The sequence below is a fragment of the Siphateles boraxobius genome, unplaced genomic scaffold, assembly GCF_051911475.1.
Source record: "Siphateles boraxobius isolate OS27281-9 unplaced genomic scaffold, OSU_SipBor_1 13, whole genome shotgun sequence".
NCBI classification, from domain to species: Eukaryota; Metazoa; Chordata; class Actinopteri; order Cypriniformes; family Leuciscidae; genus Siphateles; species Siphateles boraxobius.
The window spans coordinates 3,426,947-3,454,228 of NW_027508733.1; the positions used below are offsets into that span (position 1 = coordinate 3,426,947).

The 27,282-nt window shown below is 38.8% G+C and overlaps 1 protein-coding gene across 2 annotated transcripts; it reads right to left on the reverse strand.

The window, feature by feature from the left end:
- Window positions 1-14: 14 nt before the first annotated feature.
- Window positions 15-20,348, reverse strand: ncln (nicalin). Of its 2 annotated transcripts, none has more exons than XM_077226000.1 (15): window positions 20,040-20,348; window positions 18,658-18,848; window positions 16,916-17,060; window positions 16,167-16,261; window positions 14,680-14,757; window positions 13,598-13,701; window positions 13,425-13,513; window positions 12,368-12,507; window positions 8,124-8,329; window positions 7,924-8,011; window positions 7,026-7,064; window positions 5,347-5,510; window positions 5,214-5,267; window positions 4,558-4,636; window positions 15-916 (listed from the first exon to the last, which is right to left on the reverse strand). In XM_077226000.1, the coding sequence occupies exons 1-15, from the start codon at window positions 20,200-20,202 to the stop codon at window positions 854-856; spliced, it is 1,698 nt and encodes a 565-aa protein (XP_077082115.1). In that variant the 5' UTR covers window positions 20,203-20,348; the 3' UTR covers window positions 15-853. The 2 variants fall into 2 exon arrangements, with proteins under 2 accessions (XP_077082115.1, XP_077082116.1); XM_077226001.1 differs by having other exon boundaries at window positions 8,151-8,329; window positions 20,040-20,324.
- Between the last annotated feature and the right edge of the window lie 6,934 nt (window positions 20,349-27,282).

Here is a 27,282-nt window from a genome sequence, read left to right on the forward strand (position 1 = left end):
ACTGCAATGTGTTCTTAATTCAACAAATGCCTTTATTTTTTTCTTCATCCTTCTCCTTAAGAATCAAGTTTATGTACCTCTGATTTGTAAAGTTAAATCAAGTAAAAAAAAAAAAACTGTAATCAGTGCATGTCGAAGCGTATCAGCTTCCATAAATAACAGCAAATTTGTACCACACTGCTTCCTAATAAATAGTGAAAACAGAACTGGACTTCGGATGTCAAAACAACATGTGGAATTAGGATGCAATAACAAAATGGGAGTTATAAACGTTTTGAGAATCATGGAGTTAATAATATTACTCTTGAGGAAAAACTAGGATAAAAGAATCTGCAAAACATGAAATGCCAAACGGTTTCCAAACGTCACAATGTAATACTCACTCCGAAGAGAATCAGCAGTTTGAGTTGAGACTCGCGTGACAAAGATTGAGAATCAATCTTGAACACGTCAACAGACTTCAACTCAAACAGCAACCATTTTGGCCCACTTTGTAGCAGCTGCCAGTGAAGAATAACCACATGAGGGACGGGGTTTCTGGAAACAGTTGATGCAAACAGCGCACAACCGAACACACCGAAATGTACTTGTTTGCATTATTAAATTAACTCCGTTTGAATAATTATGGATTGTAGTTTTAAGGAAACAGAACTTGAGGCAACATCGAGACCAGGAAAACTTGAAAGGCAGATGGAGATGTAGTGGATGAAACACTTGGCATGGAAATTAATGTACATTCTCAAACAAGTAATCAATCAATCAAACAAACTAGGTGTGATATAAAGAAAGCAAACACACTCGTGACTCCTCGTATTGCAGGTGTGTGAACTGTGAAGAGACGGCCGGACACAGGTTAGTGTTGTTTGACCCGAGGAGCCGTGACTCTACGCAGGAAACCGTACAGAAATCCAAAATTCTACAGGAAAACAAGAATTCATTTTTTTTTTTTATTACAGAATGTTATATTGTAATGACAAATATGAATAAATATATGGTATATGGTTACTACGGTTATAACAAATATGATATAAGGTTACTATGGTAATGACAAATATGTAAATATGGTAATTACGGAAATAAAGACGTATAAATATATGGTAATTACGATAATGACAAATATGCATAACATATGGTTTATGGTTCTTATGGTAATGACAAATATGCATAATATATGGTTATTATGGAAATAACAAATATATGTATTTTTTCCAGGGCTTTTTGGTAATAGCTAACCAAAGCTAAAACCATAAAAAATATTTCCGTTCCTTGAAATAAAATCAACGTTAACTGAAATAAAATAAAACAATAATATATATATATATATATATATATAAATTCAGCAATTTGCCAAGGAAAAATGTTTCATTTCAGGTTAGTTTAACAATGTACTGATTTTTTGTACTGATAAAATGAAGAAAATTTGAAAAACAACAACAACTAAATATTAATAAAAACCATAGCTGTATCTCAATCATACTAAAATAACAGTGATATATACATATATGATTATACCATAACAGTAATGAGAACATGTTGTGAAAATGTGCTTAATTGTCTTGAAAACATGTTGTTTTGTTGTTGTTATGTATATTATAACAACATCAAATATTAAAAATAAAACTGGCTAAAAAAAAATAATTTATATGATAAAATATAATATATTTTGTTTGGGATGAAATGTGAATTCATGTGAAGAAGAAACGCACAAAAAAATTAGAAATATAGATTTCATCGCAGTAATGAGAGCATGTTGTGATATGTATTATTCATATAATATAATGTATAATAATAATAACATATATAGGTAAAACTCGAAAAATTTGAATATCGTGCAAAAGGTTGTGTATTTCAGTTATTCTAATTAAAAGGTGAAACTAATATATTTAGTATATATAACTATATACATATACATGCTTATACTGTTCAGAGGGCCGACATTTCGGTATTTAAATTCCTTTTTTTATTCATTTCACGTAATATTCTAATTTTCTGAGATTTTTGAATTTGTGCTTTTTCATAAGCTGTAAGCCATAATCATCAAAATTATAGCTTTTGCACAATATTCAAATTTTTCGAGTTTCACCTGTTTATATATATATACAGTATTTCTTTAAAAAAATATAAAATTGTATATATGGTGTCTGTAAATGTTATATTTGTTATATGTTATATTTTATAAAACTGGCTAAAAATATAACATTTACAGACACCATATATACAATTAGATTTTTTTTACTAGTGGGTGCAGGACACTATATAGTTCATTTATGTAAGTGAGGATAGCAAAATAAAGGAAACTCTGACATAACTCTGAGCCGGGACAGTTGAAACACTTTTGTGTGTTTCACACATTTGTGTTCTCTTAGTATCATGTGTTATTCGGTACAAATATAGAATGATTTAAGTAAAAATTGACTTTGAACGGTAGTTGTGCTTTGTTTCAATCGTCCCGCCTGAAACATAACAGTTTAAACGGCAACTATTCATCTAATGCTTGTTTTTATGAACAATACCTGACAAGTAACTTATGTACATATTGTTACAAACATATTTTGTAATTTATTTTAATTTAAAGGTTCATATTAACCATTTTTGTTCTGTCGCCCAATAGACAATAGGCAATAATAAGCCTATGCGCATTTTGCGTGATCTCAAAAGACAGACAAATCAGTTTACAATTCATTTTCTTACATTTCTTCCTTGAGTCATATTGAGTGTTTGCTAGTTGAATAGCCTGTTATTATGAACATAACAAAATGATGAACACTTGTTTCAACCGTCCCGACAGGGCCTCCTACCAGTTAAACCTGTATTGCACTTAAACTAAAAAACTCTGATAATGCACACTTAAGTGTGTGTTGCAGGACCAATACACCTGCCGTATTATCATTACAATGACGCATGAAACAATAAATACAACTTGTCAGTCAAAAAAAAGTACAGCACGAAAGAATTCACAAACCGCACTCAAAAGTTTCCCGGCTCTAACTTTAAAACAGCATGACGTAAAGAAGAAATGTTTTTGCGGGTTTTTGCGTGCTGTACGTACTGACGAAATTTGACGTACATGACGTGAGTGGTTTTCAAGGAAATCTCAATGTTTCATCCGCCCCGCGTTTCAATCGTCGCATCTCTCCCCTACCCTAAAAAACTCTTCACACAGTGACTACCAGAAAAAATGTATAAAGATTTTGGACCAAAAATGATTGGGACACTTTTTAGCTGATCATGTTTTGCTGGAGTGTTTTTTCTTTAATAGCTAATGCACCTTTTTACAGCACAGACTGAACAACATGAAGCATTGCTTGGTGATTGGTTGAGCTAAACTGGTATTATCTAATTGTGTGCTTAGATTTAACAGCTGACAGATATTCAACATAATTCATGTGTGAGACAGAAGGATGGACAAAACCTGTGAAATATTAACTGATTTCTTGTCATATTTTATTACCATTTTCTACAGCGAATAAACTGTGATAATGTGAGAAATGTTGAAGGTGTCTGAATACATTTTGGTTTGAGTTTAGGACTGCACAATTAATCCAATTTCCAATTGCGATTATGATTATGGATGCCACAATTAAGTAATCGTTCAAAGCCGCGATTACAAACGAAAATCCACTCTTTGTGTGTGTGTGTGTTTAGAGCATAATTATGTTATGAGAGGCGAATCACGACTACTTCAGAAACCCTGCACAATATGACATACCAGGCAGTGACGTAAGTGTACGCTGAAATAAAAAGACTTTCAACTCAGAAAAACATACTTTACTGTCCTGTCAGCTGTTATACTTTGCTCGTAGCGCACACTCTTCAATTGCACGCGCAAATGCGGCGGCGCGCGCTGTGTATCGCTTCACTGTATAAAGTGCAAAAGAAACTACGAGCACCGTCTTTACAATCTAAATTAGTAAGTCACGAAATAAAAGTAAAATACCAATAAATCACGTGTTAGCTGAGAAGGATTTGCATGCAGGTATGATTTTCATTCTATTCACCAGGAGCTGTTTCATTAACAGTTCTTGTTAGTATTGTGTATTTACCATGGTAAGTGTCCTTTCCATTACCCAAAAATGCCACTTTATTTTCACTTTGTGTTATTTTTTATATTTTTAAATAACTGTGGTGGCTCATATCAACATTGTATTAACAAACACTAGTTTGGGACTGCTATTTAATTGCTTTAGCATAGTCCTAATGTTTATATATTAGTAGTCTTTACTATTAGTCATTTTTACAATTTATGTGTATGTTAAGTAAATGGGGACAGTACTTGTGTGTGTGTTAACAATTTTTGTGTAAACATGTATTATAATATGCCTATATATATTCAATGTAAATTGTGATAATCGTAATTAATAATCGCAATTACAATTTCAAGGGAATAATCGGCAATTATGATTTTTGACATAATCGTGCAGCTCTATTTGAGTGTATATGATAAAATATGATACGCTTTGCTTTTGGGGTGAAATGTGACCTGGACAATATATGATGCATGCGAAGAATAAAATAAATAAATAATTGTGCACTAAATTTCCAGAATATTAGTCTTACCAGGACGGCCACATACAGCACTCCAAGATAAGCTGCGATACAGGCAGCGAGCAGCAGGTCAAAGATCGCTGGTTTTACCCTGGTTTGTGTCAAATGCAACAACATTATTCAAACAGCAATTTTAATATAGGGTTAAGGCCATTTTTAACGCTGGGTTAAGCAACATTTAGCACTTGTAAAGCTGAACGGGGTCAGTTTTTAAGGTTATTTAACTCTTAAATACGATCATTAAAAATGTCAACTCGTCTTTAAACCTGCTTTCAATTCATTACTAACCCAGGTTTAATTATGAAACCCGTAATAATATAATTTTTAATAATCCTGGATTAACACTGCAAACCTTAAAGTGATAGTTCACCCAAAAATAAAAAGTCGATCATCATTTACTTCCCTCAAGTTGTTCCAAACCTGTTTGAGTATCTTTGTTCTGCTGAACACAAAAGAAGATTTTTTGAAGAATATTTGAAACCAAACAGTTGTGGGGCACCATTGACTTCGTAGTATTTTTTTATCCATAGCTTAACAACTGTTTGGTTACAAAAATTCCTCGAAATATCTTCCTGTGTCATTTTGAAGTGAACTATCCCTCTAAAAGTTTGAAAAGAATGCAAAAAAAAAAAAAAGAGAAACAAACATCAAATCATTGACAGTCTCACCTATAAGCATTCATGGTCTGCTTAAGTTGATCATAAAAGACAAATTCAGGGTCCCTGTTAAGAAATGAAAAGAAAAAATGATTAACCTGTAAATATTCATTTCAAATGAACACAGTAAGAGCGAGCGCGTCACCTCTTGTCGGCTCGGACCAGATGCCTCTTGACGTCCTTCAGATAGCGGTTCATGTAATACTCCAGTGTGTTGACTATGCTACTGTCTTTATCCAGCAGCTGTGCGGCTCGTGGCTGTGCCGTCAGCCAGTCCACCAGTGACTCCAGCTGATCCTCCTGCACCTGCTGTCGGGAATACAGGAGTGCACTTCAATAATGAACAACAAACACGTCACGTTTACACCGACAAGTCTTCGCTGAAAGCAAACATGCTGAGAAATATGCCTTAAAGAGGACCTGTTATGCCTTGATTTTGATTGTAGTCTCTACTAGAACAGGTTTTCCTGCTTGAATGTTGATTATTTCCCTCATATTCTCCATTGTTGCGGCTCCTCTCTTCCCAGTCTGTCAGTAACGCTCTGTTTACTTCCTGTCTCTATGAAGCCCCTCCTTCTGAACGCACACTGTGCTCTGATTGGTTGGCTGGGGCAGTGTATTGTGATTGGTCGAGAGCTTCGAGTGTGTTTGGGAAATTAAACCACCAGTTTAACACACTACTACTAACTCAGCCAGGCCCGCCCCTTTATTCTGCGTATAAATTATTTAAATGAGGAATACTGTGGCGTGTTCGTTCCCAGAGTAAAACTCAAGACTACAATGGAGGCGTTTCAGGGAGTTCAGAAACACTGACACTGATATAGAGAAGAACTCCCACTGGAGGGACTTTGAGGGCTTTTTCATGCTCGAACAGCAACATTACACGCTAAAGCAGGGGTCGGAAACCTATGGCTCGCGAGCCACATCTGGCTCTTTGGCAAAAATCATGTGGCTCGCGAGGTTCTCACCCTTTACCAACAAACGAGCGATAAAAAAAATTAAGACATCAATAGAGATCGTCTCTCTGCCGAAAAATCAGCCAATTACAATTCCCTTGATGGCCTACAGCCTACCAAAGTTAATTAAAAGTTTATGATAATAATTATATTCATGTTGTACCGGCAAAAGTGCGTATTCAGTGCTGGTCGCGAGTGTCACGAGTCATCAGAGCAATAACCACTTACGTCTCTGTGGTAACCTACAGCTCCTGCAATGGGATTCAAGCAGCTGCAGCTTGTTTAAGGTAGGCCTAATGGCGAAAAGCAGCAAAAATGTAAAAGAAGGCTATATAAACTTTAATATGCAAGCATAGTAGACGGCCAAATAAACAGAAATATATCGAAATGCCAAGTCGAGTATTCACGTAAACACAGTAGATGTAAGTACTGTGTGCATTCTCTCTCTCTCTCTCTCTCTCTCTCTCACACACACACACACACACACACACACACACACACACGCACGCACACGCACACGCACACACAGAGAGGATTTATGCTCATCAGTTGGTAACTCAATCTCACAGTGAAAGCCCTTCACAATTAATACATGTTGAAACTTTATTGTTTGCTGAATATTTGTTTGTTTTTAGTTGTCTACGGACCTAATAATTACTGCTGTTGAAAGTTTATTGAAAAAAAGCAAGTCTTTAATAATAATATTATATATATATTTTACTGTGGCTCTTTTGGAAAAATGCATTAACCAAAAATGAAAAAAATGGCTTTTTGGACAAAAAAGGTTCCCGACCCCTGCGCTAAAGAAAGATGAACATAAACTGCAGATTTTGAGACGTAACATGTCATCTGTCCATCTCATACTCACCATCTGTTCAGTGAAGATCTCCAGGTCTCCGCTGGCACCCTGGGTGAAATATGACAATTATCACACTGATAAAAGACACATTTTGAGCTTCATGATGGCAGATGGGAGGGCTGAACGATTAATGGAAATAAAACCAACACTGCGATATGTCTTAGTGCCATCAAATCAAATCTATCAAATCAAAATGTCTGCAATTTAACTAAAAAAATTATTGTGTTGAAAACAAAATATTTTTACAATTGCATTGTAAAATAAATAACCCAGATAAGTTTCTTCATAATAATTACTGGCAGTAAAAAAATAAAATCTTAAATACTCAATTTCTTTATTTTACAGTCAAATGTTACATTAATAATATTTCTCATTATGTGTAATATTGTTATTTAGTAATACAATGACACAATGACAAAATGTCTAATAAATGTAAAATATAATATAAATTTAATATTTATAATATTTTATTATTACTACATTATATATTAAAATAATCTAAAAAATACACTGCTTAAAATCATTCAAAACAGAAATGTTTCTTATTTTAATTAATATTGCTATTTAGCAATTATAATAAAATACATCTAATAAATATAAATTATATACAGTATATATTTAATTTCATAATTATATATATATATATATATATATATATATATATATATATATATATATATAAATAATGACCGGTTTAAAAAACACACACATTATAAATCACAATCTTTATCAGAAAAAAATAAATTAAATTAGTTAACTCGTATTTAAATAATTAAATTGTAATTAGTATTTTTTCGCGCAGCATTAGGTGTTCAAACCTGAAGTGGTTACAAACAAACAAATTAAAATGTACATACAAATCAATATTTGCAATGAAAAAGACAAATGAAGATAATGCCACATTTACTTTCTCCGTCAGGTTGTATATCACTCTCGCCAGCGTTTCAGCGATGACTTTAGTGTTGCGAGTGAGTTTCGTCAGATCCACGTGAGGCCTACGAGATGATGGAAACACAACAAAGACGACATCAATGGCAGCAACCAATCAGCAGCGAGGGAGGGAACTAACGGTGGGGCGACAGAGAGAGAGCACCAATCATCACCCACCCAGCGGTGGCCTGTCCCGACACTGACCGCATGTCCATGATGGAGTGGCGCTCGGGGCTGCGGTGGCTCTCCAGGCGGGACAGGGTGAAGGCGGGCAGGCGGCGGATGCCGAAACGCTCATGCTCCCACGCCAGAGTGTCGTCCGCCAGGTTGATCTTCTTGTGGACCATTGAGAACTTCAGCTCGGGGTGCTGATGGGCCGCCACCTGAAAATGAGAGGTGATGATGACCCGCCAATGCCGTTTGACATCACAAGGACTTTTCCGTATTAGGGCTGCCCTCGACTGAAAAAAATTCTAGTTGTTCATTTAAAGCAACACCAAGTAACTTTTCCTCTGCGGTCGCCCTACAGGTTGGAAGCGGAATTGTCCATTACCGCTGTCGTAAATAATTTATCCTACCGCCGCCTACTGTCGCACGCGCACACACATGCTCTTGTTTATCCAGCACCGGCTTTGGAATAACAACAATGGCCACAGACAAGGTATAGTATGATGCATGATTTTATGAAAGTATGATGTATTGCGACATCACAAACAAGCAATTGTAGCAATTGTAACGCTTGCCGTTAAGCAAGTCAAATTAGTAGTTTTCTTATGTCTCATTAGAACTACAGAAACGCGACCCGATCTGGCAATCTTGCACAGCGTGGATATATCAGATAAAGGAGCGCTTGCCATAAGTGTGGCATAAGTGCATTTCACCATGTCACGACTTGATGAACCACTGAAACCATTTTGGAAACATTATTTTAAGGTAAAAAATCTTACTTAGTGTTGCTTTAAAGGTGCAGTGTAGTGTTGGGCGATATGCTCCATTTTCATATCGTCCAATCGTCCGCCTGTGAGATCGGCGATACACAATATTATCGTGAGGGGGCGGGGCTTACTTATTTGATTATTAACTTGATTATTTACTCATTGATTTGCTTGTTTTATTACTTCATTTTATACGAGAATATTTGTCTATTTTGCTAGCAAAGGTAGAGTGTTTATTACTAGGCTAGATTAGGTTATTTCCCATGTATATAGTGATGTACATGAATATCAGATGATGCCACCAACGTCTCCTCACTGACGATACTCAATTCTAAACTTGTCTTCCGCCATCTTGAGTACCTGATTCGGCAAGATCGATACGTCAGTCGCAAAGGAACTAGAGCTTATTTTCTGGCCGAGCCCGAACTTGCGGGCCGATATTTCCCGCCACTATCCTCGGGCCGGGCCCTTGATCTAGAGATGTGCACTCCCAACGCAATAGAGTGCGGCGCGGGACTAGATTTGATGGCGAGTGCGAGCGGCAATGCACTCTCTGTGTGTGTGCGCATTGCAGGAAGAATAAAACGATTCGCGGGACTCCTGCAAACTAGAAATATCTATGAATAAAACATAAAAACTAATAAATTTTTGCAGAAAAGCAACAAGAACTAAAACAAAATAGAAACGATTTACAGGCCAGAGTTTCCTTTTAAAACACGTTTGCAGCGTTGAGCGATGTAGCCAATCACAGACATATGTGTTGATTTCTTCAACGCAAAGGCCAATCAGAAGCATTTAAGATAGAGGTTTTGAGCAGTGAGGGGAGTGTATGCTCAAAACGGACTTTTTATTCAGACCTCTGAATGCTGACAAATCCTCTAATTGTAACAAACAAAGTGTATATATTATGAAAGATTCATTGTGCAGTCAGCTTAATTGATATTAACAGATGTGAGATCGCGATTAACTGATGTCAGCTTTTTAGGAATTATTAAAGGAGCGCACTTTGCGTGCATTCAGTCAAAATCCTTCAATCATATCATGCCCAACCATGCACGCAGCTGCTTGCTTTTATGTTATAACAGTGGTTTGTGTGTGCAAACTCTCTGTGCAGTGTTCATGTTGTCTGTGGTGAGTGGATGTAAATGATAATGAGCTTACGCTAGTTTAGGAGTGTGCGATATCACGATTTATGATCGTGGATTAAAATATATCCACCATCTGCTTTTGAAGAAATTTCGTAGTATCGTGCTGTAGTAGTATATCAGTTCTGGCGCCTCCGTCTCAGCATATGCTACAACGCGACGTATATTCACATCAAATGTTAACGCAAAGGAACGGGACAATGCAGTTCACATAAGTTCATTATTTGCATGTGCTAACAAGTCATTCACGTGTTGATGCGCGGTTCTAACGAGCGCTTTTCTGAGCGCGTACACCCGAAGCGCACGCGCACTAAGCCTGTCTAACAACAGCGACAGGTTAGTGAACGAAGTTGTCTTTCTAGTCTTATTGCGCGAATACTGTCAAATACACACAGGGTTTACATAAACAAAGTTGGTTATGTATAAAGTGAAACAAACAGAGAAAATCTGCTTCCTAGCTAATGCCGTCAGTATTGTAGTCAGTACTTGGCAGGTACTCAAGATGGCGGCAGTCAACTGGAAAAAGAGAGGATGACGTAAGAGGTCATGTGACTGATATTCATGTATAGTGAGGTAAAAAAAGATCCTAATCAATTGTGTATCTGACTAGAGTATTTCAACATGTCAGAAGGAAATTTACGGACACACATTATCCTCTCATGCCGTTACAGATGCAGCATTTTGACTGTACTTCTGCACGAGATGAAAACACGTTTTAATAATTTCTAAGGTCAAGAAAAAGTCGGAGTTTTCGATATATGTCCTCCTACCAGTGCTCTCTCTGTTTGGATGCACTTCACATATGCGCACTTCAATAAGCCCGAAGAACGCGGGTGTTTTAAATGCCGGGAGAAATCAGAGTAAGGTCAGAAATCTGGCTAAGTCGATCGGTTTATACTTAAACTTATGACTCGACTCCGATAAAGGAAAACAGTTTAACGCGTTTACATGACCACATGCATTGTCAGGATATTTGGGTTAAGAACGTGAGCACTCTTGACAATTTGTGAATGGATCACCTTGCAATTCAATGTTGATGTGGGATGTAAGCCTAGTTTTTTATTCTGTTTTAAAAACATTTTCTTAGAGGAGTCCTCATACGCGTGTGTCGGTGTTGTCGCAAGTGATGTCGTTATGAATTAATTGTATTAATTGCAAATTAATTGTAGTTCCTAATATTCATTTAATAACAATACTAGCTTTATAATAATAATAATAATAATTTAATACGTTCATGGTAAAACGAGCCAATATCGTATTGATATCGTCAAAGGCATCTGCGAAATCTAAGACTATCGTCGATACACGATACTATCGTCACAACCCTAGTGCAGTGTGTACATTTTAGAGACATCTAGTGGTGAGGTTGCGAATTACACCCAACAGAAATTACGGTGGCCGGCGGGAAAAGATGTCGTCGTCTGAGAGTTTTTCTTTACAAAGATAAATTAAGACATTAGGTTTACTTAATTATGCAGTGAAACGATATGTTATTGTGAATATTATTGTTTCTTGTTCAGCATTGTGTCACCGTTTTATTCAATGACTTTATAGCTTCTTTTCACGAGGAACAATATAGTGACGAAACGCGTTTATCCGTTTGGGGCTACTGTAGAAACATGTGTACATTTGTTGGTAACGTTATGCGTTTTCGGCTGCAGAGATTAAGTCAACGATGCTGATTTATCGATTGCGCCTATATGCACTTTTCAAACGGATTACATAATTTGAGAATATTTATTTTCCATTTGAATCTGTTCATTCAAATGTAGACATTTCAAGCTTTCTATAGATATATTTCTCATGACTGCGAGGCAGGCGAGGTTTCGATTTCGGGTCATTTATGTGATGCGCTCAAGTACACTGAGACCAAATCGACAGAAAGCACCAATATGTTACAAAAGCACAACGTTCTGTGGTTATTGTGAGTAAAAAAAAATAATAAAAAAGTAGACCCTTTACAGTTTGCCTTACTCTTATATGAATGACCAATAATGACAGAGTATTTTAAGTTAAACTGAAGTGATGTACAGGCGCCTGTATGTCATGCAGTGAGCAGCTCTCCACACAAACACTTGAATGTGCCCTAATAATAGCACACATTTGTCTAGGTTAGCATTAGAGCGAGCGGACTTCATGTTTCAAGTGATTAGCCATATTTGAGATTGATAAATGATAGGCAGATAACGATCTGTCCGTTACAGATTTCGCCACTTCCTGTGGAGTTTTTTTTCTGCAACTAACCGACTAATAAAATCTTCATTTTTATTAACGGTTAGTCCACTATTAGGGGGCAGCCCTATTCTGGATATATTTCTCAATAGCGAGCGGATAGTCTTACGGTCTCCAGCTCTTTGAGCAGGGTGTGCTGTGGGCTTCCCTCTTTCGGTGGCTTGGACACGTGGAGGTGAAGGTTGTCGCTGTTACCCAGAGTGTCCAGACACAAAACAAACGCCACGTTGTCCTGGAGCAGACTGGAATCTGAGAGACAAGGACGAGGTCAAAGCTTTAGCGTACGAAAAAGCTTTTTTCTCTTCAATTACATTGGTTTTAAACAGCTTGTGTTTTGCTGATTGTTGTTATTATTACTAAATGAATGCTATTAAATGTAAGAACTATTACTATTGTAATATTTGACAAAAAAATATACGAGTATTTAAGACAAACAATATTATAATATTTGAACTTGTGGCACAATAAAAAATGTATCAAATAATTTCCTTAATAAAGGAAATTAGAAGACATTTAAAAGTACAATTATTTCATATTAGCAGCATATTGATCCTGATAAAGATTGCAATTTAATTTTTTTTAAAGCTTCAGATTTGCTGTGTATTATCATTGTTAATATTATTATTACTAAATAACAATATTAAACTAAGTAAGAAAGTATAAAATATTTGAATATAAAAATTGAGTAAGACAAATAATATATATATATTTTTTTTAAATTTAGTAGCACAATGAAAATGTATCAATTACTGAAATAATTTAATTAGTGTTCTACAAAGTATATTTATTTATTTAAATATGGAATGTGTATTTTTAACATGGACTTAAAGGACAATAAATATATATTATAATAAATTACATTTATACATTTAAATAAATAAAAATATATATGCAAATGTTACATAAAGCATATACTTATATGCATTTTAATACATGTAAATATGTTGTATTGTGCAAACCAAATACCATATTTTATATAATTTACTATTAATATTAAATAATAATAAAACATATAAAATTATCCTAATATTTATTATAATACAGCACTTCATTTAAACTATATTAGCTGTGTGTCCATGTTGATAAACAGTTAATAAACATCAATTTTTAATGGCAAATGCGCGTGAATGTCCCGCACTGTGTGGTTCGTGAGGTCACGTTCGCACCTGTGTGATCCAGATTGTCCTCCAGCCAGCGTTTAGTGCCTTGGTAGTTAAACTTCCCGCCTCCCGACAAGAAAAACAGCAGGTTGTATCTATAAAAAAGACGTTTTTTGTAAAGTGCGCAGACAGAAATCTGTTTGAAGCATCTGTTTTACTAAACGAAGCGCAAGTGTTACCCTGCATGCGTCCTCTTGTAGGAGTAGAGTCTGGAAAACAGTCTCGCGAGCTCCAGCAACACAGCCACACCGCTACCGTTCGAGTCTGCGCCGTACGACAGCCACTGAAACAAAACACACACTCAATCAAGGTTTAAAATTAACACCCGCCAATATATATATAAGCTGTGACGCATTTAATCTGGTTAATTTTTTTCTTTTTTTGGCTAGTAGAATTTCTGAATGGCCAGTAACTTAAAAATTTAGTGGCCAAATTGGCCGGTGAGAGAAAAAAATTATTTCACACCCTGCACTCAATATGGCCACAATAAAGGTTATGCGCATGACGTCACCATCAGCCTGAGGGACTGCGGTTACACACACTGAGTGGCAGCATCTGTTTTCAGTGTGAATGCCCAGAAAAACACACAAAACTAAAACGGTAAAGAGCTTTGAGTTTGACTGTACAACTAGATTTGAGGTGTATTTTTACAGACTGCTGAAAGCTACAGTAAAGAGAAGCAAATGATCGGTGCGATTCACAGAAACAACTGGATCCAGGCAGAGAAAGCTGGATTTGCAGTTATCATTTTGTGTCAATATGCTGAATTTAGGGGTGTAATCATACTCTATATATTATATTGATTATATAACTCATCAATTAAATATTTACCATTGTATATTAATTGGATGTTTTTAAATATCACTGACTGACAAAAACTATACAAGTTTTAGGTATAGACAAAATTATGATATATATATAACATTGGATTTAGATCTAAATTGTATTTATATAAAGCGTTCACAGGCAAATTTACGTTATGTATTTCCCCGGCGTCGAAATCAGCCTCATATAAATGTCAGGAAACACGATTCCTGTTTGCATGTCAATATCCATGGATCACTGGATCTTTGGTAAGTTATAAGAAACACTATATTGAGTCCAAGCTTTAGTTAAAACTGATAATCGTTTGCGTTACTGGCGTTCTCGCAGTTTCCTCTATTAAGTCCAGTCACTCAGCTGCTCTTCTGCCACAGGAAAGTGACGACAGTGCATTCCCTCTATACCTCATCAGTGGAAGAGAGCGGCACGAGGTCCTTACCGGAGCAACTCCGAAAGAGTCGTAGTGAGCAACCAGGACGATAGTGGGCAGATCCTCTCCCGCACCTGTGAGACGCCCCTGTGGACAGAACAGAGATTATATGATGGAGAATCATGCTTTTATAATTCTGAAAGGTAAAAAAGTTTACTAGTTTTAAAAAAGGCAACTAGTTAGAGTCTAAGCCATATTGCTTATTGTTGTTGTCTGTTTTTGTTTAGTTCTTTACCTGAGATTCATTCACTAGACAGAATTTCGTTGTACTTCATGTATAATGACAACAAAGTCCAAGTTCAAGTTCATATTGAGTGACATTTCTGCCATTTCTCACTTTAAAAGTCGACAGCTGCGCAACACAAGGTCAAATTTACAGTTGTAGTTTTTATTTACAAAATATCAATCTCCAAAGTTCACACAACAACGCCAGCTCTTTCATCAACACAACATGCATGCGTCGTGAACGTGCGTTGGAGATTCATATTTTGTAAATAAAGTGGTAAACTATGTTTTTTGGCACATCGCTTCATAAAATGTAGGTTAAACCACTAGAGTCACATGTCTTTACTACCTTAAATAGACTACAGCAATTTAAATTGTAAGAACATGTAGTTAATTACATCTTGTTTTGTTTAGCTAGTCTGTTCAGAATTATGGGAGAATCATGATCTTTCTTTTAAACAAAAAAAATTTTGATTCCCAATTGATCCAGAATTATGCAGCTCTACATTCATGTCTAATCTACTGTGATGTGTCCTTATTGGCCAAGTCTGAGCAGAGAATTGCTTGAATTTTTGGCACAAATGTGGCTTTAGAAGACTTTGTCGTAATCCAGAAATTGAAGAACTACTTTTATTATGGTTTTCAACTTTCACTAGATGATAAAGCAGCTTGAAATGTTCTTCTAAACATAATTTTGGTTCAGAGAACAAGGAAAGTCATACAGGCTCGGTAGGACATCAGGGTGAGTAAAGCCACTTTCACACTGAGATTCAGGAAAATACATGGATAATGTGTCCCAGGATTTTTATCGGGATCATTTAATTTTGGTTAATTCACACTGCCAGTGATTTTCCGGAATCTGTGAGTGCGTTCACACACATCCCGTGAAGACACGTGACGTCAGGATGTGATACTCCTCTTCGTCATTTCTACATGACGACGAGTCCATTCTCCCCATCAGCGCCACTGGGTTTACGAGTGTCTCGTTCCCCATATGCTGTAGCATAGGGTGTGGAAAGGCATCACTACGACACACCCCTTACAGCATTGGTCCTGGCTTTAGTGCACACAGGGCGCCTTCCAGGACTGATCCCGGCAACGTTACTAGGTCCCCATCCCGGCTTCAATCCCGGGACGAGTTTGCGTTCAAACAGAACAAGCAATTTTACGTCAATTTCCCGGGATCAACGCACTGTGTGAAAGGGGCTTAACTGATGACAGAGCCTGGGATTATGGGTAAACTGGTGTTTTCTGGAATCAGTTATACTCACCTCTAGACTGGTAATGGCCCAATCACTGACAGCTTTACTCTGAGCTCCACTGGTCACCATCTGAAAACCATTAGCTGTCGCTGTGTGCAGTAGCACTGTGCAAAAACAAATAAATGCACATTAACTATAAAACCCTTATATAAACATATACACACGGTATAATACATTAATATGTATAAAAATATGATTATAAAATAAAGCATATTTTTATATGTATGCATTAATACACTTTATATAAATAATTTATTAATTTATTATAACATATAACATTTTATATATATATATATATATATGATATAAATGATATATATTATGATATATATTTTAAAAAATATAAACAATTTATTTCATCCATATAATATGTATAAAAATATCAAATTATACATATATATATATATATATATACACACACACACATTTATTCTTTAATTTTATATAATTTATAGACAATTAAAAAATAAAGATAACATTTATATGAATATGAAATTTAAATATTATATAAAAATAACATGTATTGTAATATATATTTGTCTGAAATATAACAATTGAAAATTATAAATTAGCATTATATATATATATATATATATATATATATATATATAATATTGTATAAAAAAGACATTTTAATAAAATAAGATAAATATATCTAATTATTACAATATTTATTATAATAAAGCATTTAATATAAACTACAGTTTATCGTACAAAACGTTCATAAAAGATTCCACAGAAACACATTTTCCGGGTACCTTCAGCCGCTGATGAAGACCCCTGTGAGGAAGAGGAGATCTGTGTCTGTGTGTAGATGGACAGCAGCTCCTCGTCCTCCAGGGCGAAGTACACCGGCACGATGGTCTCGGTGGCCAACAGCTCCGGCTCCAGCTCCATGAACTGCTACAGGGGACGAAAAGAGACCGAGAAGATCTTAGTAGATCTGGGGCAATATATCCATGCATCGCGATTCGTGGATTGATTCCAATTTTTTACAAATGCATCGCAAATCGATTCTAAGCTTATTTTATAACCGCAGATGGCACTCTAGGCTAGTTTATAACAGCAGACGGCGCTCTAGGCTAGTTTTAACAGCAGATGGCGCTCTAGGCTAGTTTATAACAGCAGATGGCGCTCTAGGCTAGTTTTAACAGCAGATGGCGCTCTAGGCTAGTTTTAACAGCAGACGGCGTTCTAGGCTAGTTTATAACAGCAGACGGCGCTCTAGGCTAGTTTTAACAGCAGATGGCGCTCTAGGCTAGTTTTAACAGCAGATTGCGCTCTAGGCTAGTTTTAACAGCAGACGGCGCTCTAGGCTAGTTTTAACAGCAGACGGCGCTCTAGGCTAGTTTATAACAGCAGACGGCGCTCTAGGCTAGTTTATAACAGCAGACGGCGCTCTAGGCTAGTTTATAACAGCAGACGGCGCTCTAGGCTAGTTTTAACAGCAGATGGCTCTCTAGGCTAGTTTTAACAGCAGATTGCGCTCTAGGCTAGTTTTAACAGCAGACGGCGCTCTAGGCTAGTTTATAACAGCAGACGGCGCTCTAGGCTAGTTTTAACAGCAGATGGCGTTCTAGGCTAGTTTATAACCGCAGACGGCGCTCTAGGCTAGTTTATAACAGCAGGCGGCGTTCTAGGCTAGTTTATAACCGCAGACGGCGCTCTAGGCTAGTTTATAACAGCAGACGGCGCTCTAGGCTAGTTAATAACAGCAGATGGCGCTCTAGGCTAGTTTATAACACCAGACCGCACTCTAGGCTAGTTTTTAACAGCAGATGGCACTCTAGGCTAGTTTTTAACACCAGATGGCACTCTAGGCTAGTTTGTAAAAGTCAGATGGCACTCTAGGCTAGGTTTAACAGCAGATGGCACTCTAGGCTAGTTTTTAACAGCAGACGGCGCTCTAGGCTAGTTTTTAACAGCAGATGGCACTCTAGGCTAGTTTTTAACAGCAGATGGCACTCTAGGCTAGTTTTTAACAGCAGATGGCACTCTAGGCTAGTTTTTAACAGCAGATGGCACTCTAGGCTAGTTTTTAACAGCAGATGGCACTCTAGGCTAGTTTTTAACAGCGGATGGCACTCTAGGCTAGTTTTTAACAGCGGATGGCACTCTAGGCTAGTTTTTAACCGCATGCTCAAATGCTCACAAAAGAAAAGAGCTTGTGCGTTCGGCTGAGTCTGAGAATGTACTTGCACCTCCGAATGCTTTTATAACGTGAAATTAATGTAAACAGCCTTGTAATTCGCTTAAACCTTTTCAAACTTTATGAATGATTATTTTATAGAAGGTTCAATTGGTGTGTAAGGCATTGGAAGCAAGCCGATAATGGCTGTTTCTAGAGCATGCAGTGCCATCTGCTGTTAAACACTAAACTCAGAATCGATTCGAGAGAGAATCGCGATGCATTCGGAAAAATTAGAATCGATCCAGAATAATTTCTCGATTCACGATGCATCGATTTATTGTCCCAGCCCTAGTCGTTAGACAGCGTTACCTGCACTATGTCCTGGGGCATAGTGGACATGTTCTGGGGCAGTATGATGACCACGGCTCCTGCAGACTGCCGGAGGGCTTTCTGGTATTTCTCGAAAGAGAAATCGGCGAGCCGCATCATCACGCATCGACGGCTGAGCACCTCGGCCTCCACCGAACGAGCCTCTGTGTTTAAAATGGCATTACGGGAACCTGCGAATCAATTCGGATTATTAATGCATGTCCCACATATTTTTAAAAAAAAACTACCAATGTCATATTGCATGTTGATCCTAGACATGTTTGGTTACACTTTAAGGTGTTTAAGGTGACATAGTTAAATTGTACTTACTCAAATAAGTACTGAGTAATATTAATTAACTACATGTACTTATTATAAAGGTACAGTTATGTTTAGGGTTAGTTATTTGTAATTATGCATCATTTACTCGTATTACTTTAGTAAGAACATGTAGTAACGTGTAACTATGTCACCTCAAAATAAAGTGTTACCAAATGTGTCTCTTCCTCCACCAAAATATACAGTTTATAATAAATATCTGAGAAGTCCATAAACACCTGTAAAACCAGTTTTGATTCATGAATTCTCATGAAGATGAGATGTTTGATAAACAGAGCTGCTACATGAAGGGTTCAATGAAGGGTTATAGTCCTCAACTAAGACTAAAGCTATTGCTAATTTAAAAATTAGAAAAACTATAATAGTATTAAATAATAGGCTACTAAAATAGCACTGGAGAAAAAACTTTACACATAAACAGCTATGAAGGAGTCACTATGGTAATTCCATGGTATTTCTTGAAGTATCTTGGTGTACCATGCAAGGTTATATTTATTAAATAAAATAATTACTAAATTTAACTGAAACATGTTAAAGTTGAAGCACTTAAATTACTAATTTGCAAAAGATAAAAACAAACTGAAATGAAGCTGAAATAAAAACAAACTGAAGTAGTAAAAAGGACAAAAGCATATATCAAAACTATTAAACTAAACTACTAAAACTAAATTTAAAAACGTAAAACTATAATAGTACATACATAATAGTGCTGCGTCAATGTGAGAGTAACGCGGTAAATACCGCGGTATTTACCATAGTACGACGTGTAAATATGAAAGTCCATTATTAAACCATTGATTGGTTCAAACCGACAACCATTCAGTTACGAGTCCTGAGGAACATTTTGAACCTAGAAACAATTCAACCATGGTAATACCATGGTACGAGTCTGGGGTGTTGTTGTTAACTGAAAGGTTGTAGGTTTAAACCCCAGCAGACGTTGGTTAATAAACCACTACGCCACCACATGTACCAAATACAAAGCGAGAGATGTTAATAAAGCATTATATGGCCATATAAAGCGTGTTGTGTCGGTTTATTACCGTAGGTTTGTCCCTGCAGGTCGTACTGCTGCATGCGGTACACACTGAACTCATGCGCCGCTTCCGCGCGCAGCGGACACACCAGCACCAGAAACAGCACCAAACTCAGCGGGAACGACCACTTTAGCATGTTCTCCAACACCTCACTGGCCTCCTCGAACATGCTGGAGTCGGTTCGGGAGATTCCGTTAGAGAGAAACGGAGAAAAAGACTGAATGAATGATTAACGGCGATCGCTTGAGCTGTCAGGCGCCGCGGTGGTGAGAGTTTCAGGCAGGCGAAATCACCGGACACCTACACGTCTGTCGTACTGTAATGAGACTGGTGTTTTATTGATATAGTACGTACTACGTTTAGCTTTTTTTTACATGACATATTGCGTTGAATACTCATAGTTAAGCATGTTATATTTTTGAAAATAATTAAAATTTATGAAATCTTGTTCATGTGCATCTGTTTGGTGTTGGTTGGGGTCCATCAGGAATATTCAAGGACTACCTCATCGCCACCTTTTATTCAGCCTATTTATTTATTTAGAAAAATATACAAAATCAGTTACACTTGGGTTACATATCAGTTACAAACTTTCTGTCATGGTTAGATGAAAGAAATGACTGTTTATAAAAGATAAGAAATGAAAGAAATTACCGTTTATAAAAGATAAGAAATTTCTGTATATTTGTTTGTTTCCTCACAGAGTAATCAATGAGTCATGAGTCATTTTTCCTATAAAATATTTTTCAATACTGTATTATCAAACTAATATTCTATTGGTTAGATCAAAGAACAAGACTCCTGGACTATACTACTGTAGATGTCTGTATTAAAATACAGAATTAAAATGTTACATTAAATATTGAAGTGCTCTTGATGACCACTAGAGGAGTCTTCCTGTTTCCCACAATCCAAATCTCATCATGTGGCATTGTATTACTAGTTAAATTAATCCGAAAAGATTAACATTCAGTTATTCTCATACAGCCCTATAAAGTAACTTTTTACGTTACTCGTTACTTTTACGTTACTTTTATGTTGCTTGACTTTGGGCAGAACCCAATATCTGTTCCTAAATGTGTAGGCCTACATAAAGTTCTACTATGGAGGACATAACAGGTATTTTTTTGTGCTCTTTATTATAAAAAAGTATCAATAGGCTCCTTAGGAACAACATGATAACCTCAAAATGGGTCATATGTCTCAAAATAAAACATGCCTCATCTAAATCCAACAGAAAAAATAATAACTTAAAAATGGCTTAATATCAATGGCTTGTGTAAATAAAATAAAAAGGCATAATACAGCTTAGAGGCAAAGACATAATAGCCAAAATAAAATCAAGCACAACTTAAAGTCAGTCAGTCATATTTATTTATAGAGCACATTTAAAAAGAACAGCTGTTGGCCAAAGTGCTGTACAAAATGTAAACAGGTATCCTAATAAGCAAACATAAAACACAAATAAACAATGCACTACAATTTATATCACAGAGTGAAAGTGAATTGAGTTTATTTAGTTTCTGAAAGATAAAATAAGTGACCAGAGACAAGTGTTGATTAACATTTGAAGTTTATTGGTATATCAAGACTCAATCCAAGGGTTCTCATTTGCTTAATATTTCTTTTATTGTATGTGAATAAATGTTATTGTTTGTTTATACTTACCCAATGGTGTTGTTTGCAGTTAATTAGGAGATACAGATTCTTAGATCTCAAAGAAGGGAAAGATTAACATTGTTGCATAGTTGCAAGTCGAGAGACACATTTAAAGAATCTGGAGCGTCACTTGTGTTACACATAGGGGGCGCTACACTGATAAGAATGTAAATGTGTATCTTGAAATGCAATGTAAGTCGCTTTGGATCAAAGCATCTGCCAAATACATAAATGTAAATATTTAAAACTGTTTAACTATTTCTCATTTTCATTTATCATCTTTTGTCTTTGAACTGCTGCAGAATATTAATCACTTCACATTTACATGATTAAAAGTATTTTAGTGAAGCTTCATCAAACCAACATCAAGTGATTTAAAGCTTTAATCTGTGAAAAACTCTGTTCTTCAGGAGCTAGAAGAAGGTCCGTGATGAAGGGATATTCAGTCTCTCTAAACTCTGATCTTACTGGACAATCAAACTGGATCTCTGACCATCACAAACACCACAACTGAACATGATGGAGATTATAGACTAGGCTACTGAAGTTTTCAGAACGATGGATAATTTCATACAGTTTCTCAATATTCAGAGTTTCTGTCTATGGTGAGTAGAGATCATTTGTCTTCTCCATCAAATATTCTTATTAACTATTTACATATTGAATTGTTGAATCGTTTATAGTTTGAGATCACAGACCGTATAAAAACTCACTTGGAACTGAATATAATATTGTTGATTAGATTTGATTATATTTTTGTTTATTCAGAAATATTAGTTGATGTCAGCGCTTATATTAGTGTTTATTGACTGATCTGATCTCAGTTTGATGTGTTTATTCCTCAGACTCTGTCCACTGTTGTGGTCCTACTGAAGCTGTGATCCGATTGGTCCTCTCTGCTCTGGTGGGCGTGGCTACTGTCATCATTCTGGTTTATGACATCAGATCCAGAAGAGCTGAACGAGATCAAGCACATATTCACACATCAGTACATGATTGATGATGTCATTTCTCACAAACTGTTTCTGCTGTTATAAATGTATGTCACATATATTAATGGCTTTATATTCATCTTTTTCAGGAAGTATTGAAATCTAAAGCAGAAGGCTGAACTTTAAAGGTTCTTCAAGTGTGTTTTTGTTCTTCTGGTGTTTAAAAAAAAATATATACTGATGATTATTTGAGCTTCTGCTCTCTTTCAGAGTCAGAATTTACAAAATCCAATATGTATGGCTTTGTTAATGTTTGTTTGCAGAAACATAAAAAACATTAATAGAGAGACACACAGTTCTCACTTTACAGTTGCTGTATATTTGCTTGCCGTTATCAATAAAGTTTCTAACTCTGAGTTTCAAGAGTCCCTCCATATTTTATTATATTTATTATATTGAGTGCCTTCTGGAGGAAAACAGATTTTATGTATATTTGAAACAGTGCACCAAATAATAAACAAACAACTTCCTCTAGCGTCTCTTTTAACCTGATTTTGGACACATTATAATATGCTTCAGGCTGTAACTAGTAAAACACACTTGTGTCGCGTCTGGCTCTGCATTGCACTGAGTGTGTGATAGGGCCCAAAATCTCTCGTGATTTGTCTCTGTGGTCTCGTCTGAGGAGCAACTCCTCCATCTAGTGGCTCATCCTGAACTGACATGTTATCAGGAGTTCCCTTTCGAAGGGAACTCAACAATACGTCAACGATGCTATGGGGAACGCCTCAGGCGTGACAGGTGTCTGAAATCACTATCAAATCACGTCAATCATATTGACCGGCGACAGCCCGTGAATCATTAGCGTGAATGATTAACGTGCGACCTGGAAGTATAAAGGGGCGCCTTGCAAACATGACAAATCATCTCATCGTCTTCAGGGACTGTCTGTTTGAAAACGCTACTCAATGAAACGGTAAGAAAATGAAATGTACAGTACACGAGTGTGTTTTTTCCTGCCTGGGAGAAGAGCGCGCACGAGGGGTTCTCGAGGGAATCCTCTGTGTGAACTGTGAGCGTTTTTCTCTTAAAACGCTCCGCTCTCGTCTGGCCCTCTTCTCGAGTGAAGGGGGTTCAACGTCTGGTCCGCGTGGTCCCGCTCGTGCCGAGGCAGAGCGGCGACTTGCATCATGGGCTTCCAGATAGAGCTCATCGATCATCTTGAGAGTCCTGTAAACCTCTCAAATGATTCGACGGCTGACGAGGGCGAACTGCAGGCACCAATGGTTTCCTGCAGTTGCTGCTCTTCAGGACGAGCAGGAGATGGCTGAGGAGGTTTATAATCAGGTAGATCCTGAACCCTCTCAGCCACCCTGCCCCGTGTGTGCAGACCTGGTGGATGTTGTGGAGCGCGCCGCCAACAGGCTGTAGCTGCCATGGCGACGCGCTAGAGGAGAGACCGCTCGCGGTAGGCTTGGCGATCGGTTTCTCCCCTGCCATACACACCAGCTCAGGTGAGCCTTCCATTCCTTCCTGATCTTCACACGGAGATCGAGAGGGCATGGAAGAGCCCATACTCTGCCCGTATTCACCGACATCAGCGGGTTAATTTCGCTGATGTTGAGGGGATCGCAGAGCATGGGTATGTGTCGATGCCGCCCATTTGACGAGTCGTTTGCGAACTATCTCGTGTCTGGGCAGGCGTCGACACTGAGAGCTCCAACCCTGCCATCCAAACCGCTAAAGTCAACAGCACGTTTGAATGGCAGAGCATACACGACAGCGGTTCAGGCTGGTGCTTCCCTGCACACTATGGCGGTGTTGCAGGCATATCAGGCGGACCTGCTGCAGGATCCTGCATACCGCTGAGATCCGGTTCCACACCCAGGCAGGCGGGAGGGCCTGGCCCTTCACGGTCCGAGGACCGTAGACAGGGCCAGAGAGCCAGTGTCGCCTCTCGTGCGCCCCCTCCGTGGAGGAACAGGGCGCAGAAGAGGCGTGACTCCCGCAAGAAGAGGGATCTGAGGGAGGTTATCCAGCACAAGCGCACACAGTGTCGCTGATGGATAATCTCCCCGGAGGGCTTCATTAAAAAGAAATCCAGCCCTCTCCTCTCTTCTGACTCCCCAGACGTTCATTACATCAGGCCTGGGGCTGGGCCTATGATAAGAACGATGTTCCAATGGCCCGCCTAGGCTTGGCTAGTAGAAACGCCTCTTTCAGGCATGTAAAGTGGTGGACCCCAGGGTCATAAAGAACTATCTGGCGAGTCTTCACTCCGCACGCCGCAGGTGAGCTGACTGGTCTTTTAAGAGTAATTTTTTGTGAATTAAAATTCCGAGATGTATCTCTCTACAGACCTCGTTCCCTGTATAGAGCTATGGGGTCATGTCAAGGTAATAAGGTAAGAGAAGTTTCCTGGATCATTAGGGCCCTGAAGTTCCCCGTTAGGTGGCCAGAACGATAACTATGTTAGCCTTCGGGCTGTTAGCCACCTCAGGGTAGAGTAGTTGGTCTCTCTCTTAGAATTTTTTACTTAGAGTGTTGACTGACGCTAGAGCTTCAGATAGATCTTATGTCCGGCCCACGGGTCCGTTGACTTCTTCCTGAGTATTTCGCCCCTTGAGCTCTGTTTGGGTTTCATTAGGCTGAGCGATTCTGCTGCCCTTTGTATGGAATAATACAGACTATATTCTTTAGTAAGGCTGTGGCTCCTCCGAGCCCTCAGATTGATCTATGCTTGCAGGCTGGCCCTCACCAGGGCCGCCTCTGTAGCTGGCCTAGGCTGTGCCAGGGATAATAGAGGCGCTCTGCTAAAAATTCTAGCATTTCTTCCTCTGACCCTTCACTGTGTGAATGTTGGTTTCTAGCATCCCTGTATAAACAGCCTCCTCCCGTGGGAGTCGTTAGGCCAAGGCCCGCCCCCTTCTCTGCATTCTGGGGTGCCTAGAGTAATGCAGCGTGGTGCTGAGGATGGTTTGTAAGGACATGGTAGGCCTCAAACAGGCCTCCGTGGTATATATGTCTTTATTGAGCAGGGTTAGGCCGTCTTTCGCTTCACGAAGAAGACTGGGTTTCCTGCCCGACTCTGCCATGCAGAACTGGCCTACGGATTTAGGCCGCCAGTTTAGGCTTCACTCACCTCGCTGAGCTACTGCTCGAGCGCTAGGTTGTAGGTGGTTGGCTTTCATTCAAGCCCCACTCCCCTAGGTTGGGCACAGATACATTTCTGTCACCCCTAGAGCCGCTGGCAGGCCCGCACCCTGGTAACCTCAGGGTGAGGTGTGAGTATTCCCCTGTGATACAGGTTAGGTCTGAGCACTTCACTCCCAGTTCTGTTTTATCCCACCTCGCACCTCTATGGCTCGGGTCGAGTATGAAGTAAGCTTCACTTCTTCTTTGGTCGAAGTACGCTCCCCTGAAGCCAGAGCATTGCCCTGAGCTGACGCCCATGCATAGATGGTAGGCCCCTGACTAACTGGGGCCTCCGTTGAGGCAGAGTGGGGTATGTTGTACTCCCCTTGTTTTAAGGGTGCTAGCTTTCTTGCGGAGTACACTGCCATGGGCAATGTGATTAGGCACCAGGATGCTGTAGGCGCTGTGTAAACAGTTTTTCTGCCAACGAAGGCTGCGCCATTAGGTAGTAGGCCTCAGCAGGCCTCCTTGATTGGACAGCCCCCCAGAGGGCACTGTAGGCCAGCTCACTTTACGTGGTTGGCCTTGGTGGTTCGGGCAGTTGACTCACTGATGGGTAGTAGGCCTTAAACAGGCCTCCTCGGAGGTGAGTCCCAACATTGTGGGACATACCTTATAGCGCTACTGGAAGCCCATTAGTGAATTATGCTGTGTAGTATGGTTTCCAACAGTGTACTTTATGGCAGAATATGACTTGCTATTAGCTTGTAGGCCCGACCAGGCCTCCCTGATAGCCGAGTCCCCAGCTGGCTGGCCTTAGCAGGCCACCTTATACTTTCACCCGGACTCAGGGCTCAAAGCTACCAGTGGTTATCAGGTAGTAGGCCACTCAGGCCTCCCTGAAGGTGAATTCCCACTTAAGATGGTTATCAGGTAGTAGGCCTCACCCGGCCGCCCCGAAGGTGAATTCCCACTTACGTTGGCTATCAGGTAGTAGGCCTCTCTGGGCCTCCCTGAATGTGAGCTCCCAAATATTGTGGCTGTCAGGTAGTAGGCTGCTCTGGGCCTCCCTGGATGTGGGCTCCCAAATATTTTGGCTGTCAGGTAGGAGGCCTCACCAGGCCTCCCTGAAGGTGAGTTCCCACATGCTGTGATTATCAGGTAGTAGGCTCCTCCGGGCCTCCTTGAATGAGAACGGTCAGGTAGTAGGCCTCACCAGGCCTCCCTGAAGGTGAGTTCCCACAGATAGTGGTGACCAGGTAGTAGGCCTCACCAGGCCTCCCTGAAGGTGAGCTCCCCACATACTGTGGTTGTAAGGTAGCAGGCCTCACCGGGCCTCCCTGAAGGAGGAGCCGGGCCTCCCTGAAGGTGAGTTCCCACGTACTGTGGTTATCAGGTAGTAGGCCTCACGTGCCTCCCTAAAGGATCAGGTAGTAGGCCTCTCCGGGCCTCCCTGTAACGCTCCCTAGTGGTGCTGGGTTTATGAAGCTAGTGGTCTCTTGCTATCAGTTTCAGCTAGCCTT